Source organism: Lynx rufus, unplaced genomic scaffold (genome assembly GCF_022079265.1).
Source record: "Lynx rufus isolate CCGP_SWC_20201006 ecotype Redwood Valley unplaced genomic scaffold, mLynRuf1.p SCAF_14, whole genome shotgun sequence".
In the NCBI taxonomy this organism is placed as follows: Eukaryota; Metazoa; Chordata; class Mammalia; order Carnivora; family Felidae; genus Lynx; species Lynx rufus.
Window position 1 is genome coordinate 33,897,986 of NW_025814828.1, and position 8,564 is coordinate 33,906,549.

Sequence of the window (8,564 nt, forward strand, 5' to 3'; positions counted from 1 at the left end):
GGAAAACTAAGCCAAGTCTAGCCTTTTAATACACTGTGCAAACTTTGTCCCGTTAGCCACCTTAGCTAACTTAAAGCCCTTGAGTTCTGTTTGTGGACAGCAGGAATTGGGCAGGCATTTGAGGCTTCTCTCCACAAACTTCCATTGCCTGAGCCCTCTCAAGGGAAAGCCCGCTTGTCTGGACTGGACGGGCAGGTCCCACTGCCCTAGAAATTTGTAGCAGGAGGTTGGAGTGTTTTGAGAGGGTATCTCCTCCCTGCATCTTTGAAAGCTTCTCTTTTACTCAAGAGAGCTTGGAGAGACACACACTCAAGCAGAATGTATGTGCATATTTGTGCACGAGAGAGGAGAGAGACAAGGAGGGAGAGATAGAGCGAGAGAGAAACGGAGGGGACAAAACTGGGAATATCACCTCCCCTGCTCCTAACATGGCCTGGAAGCCAAAGGTGAGGGTGTCTGGGTCTGGACACTTACTCCATTTGTGACGCCCCTTCCCACCTTGGTTGGCTTTCTGCTGTGTGTTGCAGGGGAGAAGTGGTAACGCTTCTGCATCCAATGTAAATAGACACAGGGCTTCACTAGGCTGGATTAATTCTCCACATCACAAGATGTTACAGTCCTGAGTGGGGTCGGTAGGGGCGTTTTCCAGAAGGGGGGAGACTTGAATGGCTTGCTTGAGATTAGGCTGCTCTTCTAGATCCAGGATTATAATTCTGACTTCTCCAGCTGGCCTGCTATGTCAAATCTTCGGGCCAAAGATCCCTCTTGTTCTTGCCTCAGGTGTGGCACCTAAGGGAAACTCATTGTGTGCTTTCATAATGCAAGGGTTTGAGTCTGTGGGATTGAAAGCAAGAAGGTACTCATCACAAAATACAGATCCTCCTCCTACCCATCCATGCTCTGACCCTTACCCCTGCAGAGCCTCCCCCAGGGCCCATAGGCTGCTGGGATGATTCATTATGAACCAGGATTTCTTTTCTGGGACCTGTTGACCTCTCCCATGTAGAGGGCAGGACAAAGCTGTTGATAGCCTGGATGACACATGGCCAAAGAAAGTTAATGGAGCTATTTACTTACTCCTCTTTCAGGGCCTGAGATGGTCCCAGATAGCATTTGTACAGTTTTATGTCAAACCAGATTCCTTGGCACTTTCCCAAAGACTTGGAAGTTCTATTTAGTTTCCCACTGAAGTCATTAGCGTAAAATCTCCACAGGCATTATAAGGATCTAAGTTTTTGATCTATTGCTTGTCACTTTCTTATTAAGAAACTTTCTTATTAAGAAAGTTGCCTTGGGCACCTGGGTGGCTCAATTGCTTCAGCGTCCGACTTCGGCTCAGGCCACCATCTCACAGTTCATGGGTTTGGGCCCAGCATCAAGCTCTGTGCTGACAGCTCGGACCCTGGAGCCTGCTTCGGATTCTGTGTCTCCCTCTGTCTCTGCCCCTCCCCTGCTCACACTCTGTCTCTCCCCCTCTCTCAAAAATAAACATTAAAAAAAAAGTTGCCTTTACAACTTTGCCATCTTCCCTCCGCCCCTCAGCTATCAGGTCTTGGGCCACATTTGGTTCCCATGGTGATGGCAGGGAGGACGCCCTTGGCCTATCTCCTCTTACATCGCTTGCCTTTGCTGACATGGGCAACCCACCCCCCAGCCCCTCTCTCCCACCTCTAGGAATGTGCCCTGTTGCTGTGATTTGCAGAGCCCCAGTGATGCAATCCACGTCCCTAGAGCTTTGCGGCACCCAGGCCGCTCAGCCATCTATGTGAGAGCGCCTTGAGAAAGCCTGGAGTCACCCTTTTGTTAAGTAGAGGGCCTTTCTTCTCTCTCCCCCCTCCCTAGTTTCTCAGTTCTTGAAGCAGCAGAACCTCCCAGAGGTTTTCATGACCCAAAAGAAAGTAGAATATAGTACTGACAAGGCAGAGAGTGGGAAAAATAAAAGGTTACCTCCAAAAATTAGACAGAGACTAAAACTCCGTAGGCTGTATGATATTAGGCATTTCACCAGCCACAAGAATGGCGAGTGGTGGTTCTGGGGTCTCCGTCCTGAGGGGTTTCCAGCATAAGAGACCAGGTCTTCTTTTCTGGCTCCGTCTGGGGTTTAAAACAGGAGTCTGTCCAAATGCCTACATACTGCATCCTTAATACATATGAACAGTGTGGTCCTCAAAGGCAGCCTGGAACCCCACAGAACATACCTCTGCTCTTTGAGGTGCTTTTTACATATATCTAACCTGAGAAAAAGTATCATGTAAATAAGGATGGACTTCTCCGTCTAGTGGCAAGCATTTGTCCTCCCCCTGAGTCTTCCATGACTTTGGCTGAACAGGCTTTCTGTTATGTACCCCCCAAATCATTTGGTAATAGCTGTTATTAAGTGTAGGATGCTTCCCCCCAAACCCTGACTTTCCCTTAATTGGTACTTATGGAGGTGAGAGATCAAGGTTTCTTGCAAATATGATTAAAAATGCAGTAGCAAATTTAAAATCAGTAACTCCAGGGCTGCCTTGGTGGCTCAGTCAGTTAAGCGTCTGACTTTGGCTCGGTCATGATCTCACAGTTCTTGAGTTCAAGCCCCATACTGGGCTCTGTGCTGATAGCTCAGGGCCTGGAGCCTGATTCGGATTCTGTGTCTCCCTCTCTTTCTGCCTCTTCTCTACTTGTGTGCTCTCTCTCTCTCTCTCTCTGTCTCTGTCTCTGTCTCTCATAAATAATAAATGAATTAACTTAAAAATAATAATTTTTAGAATCTGTCTTTCTCCATGGGCAGACAGGAAGGTGTGTTTGTGCCCCAGAAATATACACTAAAGTAAGTTTAAAAGCAAGTAGCTTTTATTTGTGCCAATATTTTTAAAAGTTACTGTTTCTGTGAGAAGGTATGTCCAGTGCTTAAGAATGATGCCGTTCCTGTTCTGGAAAAAAAAAAAAAGTGGAGGCACATGCTCTATTTCCTTGAAATCAGAGATTTTGGATACAAGCAATACTTAAACACTCTAAAGAGATTTCGGGCTGTATGGCTCATGAATTGCCACAGAGGCCAGGAGCGTCGGAAAGTACTGAATTCTAGCAGCGTTGCAAACCGTGAAGCATAATGGTAACTATCGTGTTTCAAGCACACATGAGCTCAACGAGAAAACACAAAACTGATAAGCTTCACAAAGAAAGAAGAGTTTAGGAACTCGAAATCAAATGAGGAGATGCCCACTGAAAGCCCTCTCCCTCTGAAGTTTGCAAAATGAAGCAGAAAAGAACCCCCAGTAATGTGAGACGGAGGAGGTATTCTGGAAAGGACAGGGTCTAGGCCGAGCCGTAGGGGTGGGGGACAAGGAAAGGGGCTGTCCTCCTCCAGGAGAACAGGTGGAGCTCAATGTGAGTTACCAGTGTGGTTTGGGGGAAGATTCTTTGTCCTCCCCTGAGCCCGTTGTTTTATCTGGAATGTTGGGATGGTAACATTGTACAGGGAGGTGGGAAGGGTTAGAGAGCTGGATATACTCGAATATGCTATTCCTCTAATGCTCACATGTTTTTTTGGCGGAAATCTGGGTTTTAAACCTTCCCGCTGTGTTCTGGCATGGCAGTGGTCCTGGAAAATGGCAGTTGTAATGAAAAGGGATGAGCTACGAGGTTCAAAGTCCTTACAATCATGGGGGGGGTGGTGTTTAATGTGTCACTTGCCATAGAATTCTCGAGGTTACAGCCATGGTTCCTTTGGTGGTTTGGTGCCATGTGCACAGGACTGTGTATCTTGTGGCACCAAATGAGGTTGGCCAGAGCCTTGGTAGGAGGGAGGGCGAGCCCAATAAGGTGGTGGTTTTTCCTTACCTGACAGAGGCTATAGTTTTTATATTTCACAGCATGGTTTTACTTTTGAAAAGGAAGATAAGAATCTAAGATTTCAGCAAGAGAGGTAGCCAGATGGGCGGGAACCTGAACGGGTGGGTGGAAAGCCAACAGAACAGAGGTCAACACTGGGACCTGGTGTGGGCTGCACGTGTTCCGCCTGTAAGATAAGGGCAACTACCTGGACTGCGCTGAGTGCTTCTCTCACCCAGAAGCCTTGTTTAAACACAAACTCTTTATCTTTTAAGTTTATTGATTCTGAGAGGGAGGGGTAGAGAGCGAATCCCAAGCAGGCTCCTCACTGACAGCACGGAATTCGATGCAGGGCTCAAACCCACGAACCGGGAGATCATGACCTGAGCCGAAACCAAGAGTCGGAGACACTTAACCAACTGAGCCAGCCAGGGGCCCCTTAAACACCACTTCTGGGCCCCACGCCTCAGAGTGTGGTCCCACAAGTCTGAGGTGAGGCCCTGAGAATTTGCATTTCTAACAAGGTTCCGCGGCATGCTGATGCTGCTGTCCTGGGGCCACACTTGGAGTGACACTGCGCCAGATTATCTGTAAAGGTCATTCCCACCTTTGATCCAGTAAAAAAAAAAAAAAAAAAAGGCCAATTGCTTAAGGAGAAGGGACTCCATGTGGCCAAGAGAAGCTGCAGGCCTCTTATCTCAAGTGCACAGTCAGGTTCCTGTCCAAAGAATGCTGATCCTCCAGAGTCAGGAATGAGCATTTTGGTTTCCAATAAGCAGAACAGACGTGCTTGAGGACGTTTGGATGGTGTCACAGCAGCTTTTACCAGATCCACCTGTGCTACTGAAGTCAAAGTCTTGTGAGGAGGTGGGGATATCCTGCTCTCTGTTGTTCCAGAGCCCCTAAAACCTAGGAGTTGGGCCTTCAGTGTGGATGGGCTCGTTTAGGCCTAAAATATCTACATGGTTAGAGACAAAGAGAAAACCCTGATTTCCCCTTCCCCTCCCTAACACCTCCCTCTCACGAGCCATGACTTTCTTACTGGCAAACTCACCTGGTCAAGAAGAGTGTCTCCTTGTCTCAAGGAAAGAACTGTGCTCGCGTCAGCCGGGTATGGCTGAGGGGGCATACCACGTTGAGATCTCTTCCCAGTGCATGTGTTTCCAGCTTTGAATTAAATGTTGGCCTTTTTGTTAAGACCTCACGGATTCCGTGGTCCTTCAGTGATTTCACTACGCTCCTAACACGGGAACAAATTTAAATAGTGCTTGTGTGTCAAAAGTTGCTTGCAAGCGGCCAGAGCAAGCTGCAGTGGGACCTTATGGCCACTTCTAGAGCCTCCAGCTGTCCCGCCTGAGCAGCGAGACTCCCGAAGTCTTGGACCCCACTGTTGAGATCACCTCTGATCTTTTTCTCTAGTGCCCTTTTCCTCACTCACATGCAAAAACCCTCAGTTGTGAAAAATTACATCCAGGGGTGGAGCCCGTGGGTGGCTCAGTTAAGCGTCTGACTCTTGCTTTCGGCTCAGGTCATGATCTCACGGGTTCGTGAGTTCGAGCCCCAAGTGGGACTCTGCGCCGACAGTGTGGATCCTGCTTGGGATTCTCTCTCTCTCTCTCTCTCTCTCTCTCTCTCTCTCTCCCTCCCTCCCTCCCTCTCCTTCCCTCCCTCCCTCCCTCTCTGCCCCGCCCCCACTCATGCGCACACACGCCTGTTCGCGCGTGCTCTCTCTCTCTCTCGCAAAATAAACGAACGTTTAAAAAACATTACATCTAGAGGGTCATAGGCGTGTGTCGTTCAGTGACTTGAGACTCTGGTCTTCGTTTCTCGTTCTGGCACCAGCTGATCGGCATGCTGCTGGCCTGCTGTCTGTCCCGGTTCATCACGGCCAACCAGTATGAGATGGTGTAAGGAGAAGGTGAGTGGATGTGGGGAGTGTTCAGTTTCGGGGTTCTCCCTTTGGGGCACATACTACCCTTCAAAGGGGCAAGGGTACCGCCTGGCCACTTAACTACTTGCTCGCTGGGGCACCTGTGCATGTGCTGAAACCTCGTTTCCGTGGTGCTGGGGAGGAGATGTGGTCACTGCTCTTGTGCAAAATGTAGTGCCCTGTTCAGCCTGTCACCTTCTTTTCAGTCCTTATTAATGGTGAGTCACTCACATATTTTCATTTCTCTCATAGTCTTTCAAGAACGATGGCCTAAGAGACCTGTTTTAAAAAGGAACCACGGCAATCTTTGAAAGACTTGCAAAGGATGTCAGAGCACAGTGCATAACACACCTGTCCCGCGCTCCCTAACCCCCCACCCAGCGTGCAACTGACCCGCCCACACAGTCTCTGCTCCGCCTTCCAGCCCGCATCATGTGTAGCGTTCCGTTTTGTGAAGCCCCGTGTGCCAGAGTGTAGCCAGGTTCCCTGCATCCGGTCCTAGCGGACCCCACCTGAGGCCCCGTGCGCACCAGATCCTCCATCTGTACTTGGTCCGACTGCAGCTCATTGTAGGTGACTGGTCATCCCACCATCACTGGCCCGGCCGGGCCCTGCATGTAGTGTGGAAGGCTCCTGCTAGCCCTTCATCCTGATCGATAAACGCCATACCCCTTGATGTAGATAAGCAGCTAGCTAGCTGTTCTTCTGGCTTAACCTCCTTTGGTTTGGTTTTCCCTTTACTAAGGCTCTTACTACCTTCTTCAGGCTGCCTAGGATATGTAAAGAGATACACCAGTAATTGTCCATGCGGAGAAAAAAAGCATGCGTCACGCACGAAGGGAACTGCTGAGCGTTAGGTGGCCTCCTCCTTGCTCATTATTGTTACATGCCTGGGTATGTGTAGACAGTTTAGTGCACCTATGCCTCTCGGTTGAAACCTGTATAATCCTGTTACCAAGCCGTATTGTTACTTCCTGCGAAGGAAATATTACTTCTGTTTCTCCCCAATTAATTGCTATTGTGTTATTTTACTTCTGTATTTTTTCTTTGCATTGACATTACAGACATCGAGGACCTCATCGAATCAATTTAAAAATGAGTGTGAAGGGGGAACAAAGTCAAAATATTTTTAGAAGACCTTCAGAAACAATGCCTCTGTCTAGCATGCCAACAAGAATGCATTGATATTGTGAAACATTTGTGATACATGTATTAATAAATAGAATCACTACAACTTGCCTTGTTTTGTTTTTTGGTTGTTGTGTAAGTTTCTAAACATGTATTTCTATTTCATCTTGTTCCACGGGGGATTGGAGGAGGACCACCTTCCACGCTGACACACGGCTCCACGCATGCTGTCACCCTACTGAAACAGCCTCGGGCAGTGTCAAAGCTGAAGGGTTAGGTTTTTTTTATGGACACTTCAGGAACTTAAAACATTTATCATGAACAGGATGTATTACTGTTGGCCGCAAAAAATAGATGCTTCGCATTATTTCAGGCCAGAGGCAGAAAGATTTCAGCGGTTTTCAAAAGTCTGTCATTAAAACAAACCAACAAAAAAAGGAAATGAGCATCGATTCTCTCCTTTGTTGTTTCTAATGAGCGTGTATTTTTCCCTTACTTTTTTCTCCCCTGGATTGAAGGAAGATAGTCTAGAGAAGAAATGACATCATACCATGCCGTCATCCCCATGCCCTGCTTTATACTAAAGTATGGAATCCTTATACTTGGTTAAAAGAACGTTTTAGCAATAGGTACAGCATATGTTATCTGCGATCTGTGTTTTCCTCCTGATGAGTCCCCTTAGGGGGAAAAAAAAAACTAGTAAAAGTATATATTGATCCCAAAAAAGTAGATCTAAAAAGCCCCCTCTTCTCTGTAGAACAACCTGTAATGAGGACAGAGATGGCATTCTAACCATATGCATTTATTAGCCTGAACATACATCGGTGCTTACAAAGGGCACTGCCCCACACCTTCAGATAGTTCATCTTCAAAAGATCAACATTTTTAGGGTCGCCTGGGTGGCTCAGTCGGTTAAGCGTCAGACTTCAGCTCAGCTCATCATCTCATGGTTTGTGGGTTTGAGCCCTGCATTGGGCTCTGTGCTGACAGTTCAGAGCCTGGAGCCTGCTTTGGATTCTGTGTCTCCCTCTCTCTCTGCCCCTCCCCCACTCACACTGTCTCTCTCTCTCTCTCTCTCTCTCTCTCTCTCTCTCTCTTTCAAAAATAAATAAAAGTTAAAAAAAATTTTTTAAAGGTCAACATTTTGAGAGAATTAAGATATTTCTGAGAGTTTCTTTGGGTTTTTCTCTAACTTTTTGTGTTGTATCTTAGCTCATTAATATGTGCTAAAAAAAAGTGCTGCTTTAGTTGCTTCAGTTTTGGTTTGCAATTTTGGTTGTATTTTATTCTAGACATTTTGCAGTTTTCTTTAGGATTTATGCACTGAATCATACAGGAATTGTTTTGTTTTGTTTTCTAAGTTTCCAAATGGGTAGAGTTTGAGGCTGCATTTTTGTTCAAAACAACTCGGTTTGTGAGATAAAGATTCTCTGTTATTTGCTGAGGCTTGCTTTGTGCCCTGGTATGTGGTTCCAGTTTGTTCTGTGTGTGCTTGAAAGGGATGTATATTTTCTGATTATAGGGTGCAGAGTTTGAGTAAGGTTGTAAATATATTCAAGTAGTAAATTTTAGGACTGTTCAAATTATCTGCGTTCTTAGGAATATTTTGTCCATTTGACCTATTGGGTTCTGAGGACGATGCCCTAAAATCCCCCACCGCGACTGTGGATTTTGTCGATTTTTGCTTCATGTA

The 8,564-nt window shown here is 46.8% G+C and overlaps 1 protein-coding gene across 1 annotated transcript in view; it reads left to right on the plus strand.

Moving 5' to 3' along the window:
* The window catches only part of TSPAN7 (tetraspanin 7), a 124,645-nt gene extending 117,682 nt beyond the window's left edge, over positions 1-6,963 (plus strand). The window contains exons 7-8 of the mRNA XM_047076394.1: positions 5,656-5,731; positions 5,996-6,963. Of these exons, the coding sequence (XP_046932350.1) occupies positions 5,656-5,724 (69 nt within the window). The 3' untranslated portion in view covers positions 5,725-5,731; positions 5,996-6,963. The remainder of the gene's footprint in view (positions 1-5,655; positions 5,732-5,995) is intronic.
* The last annotated feature ends 1,601 nt before the right edge of the window (positions 6,964-8,564 follow it).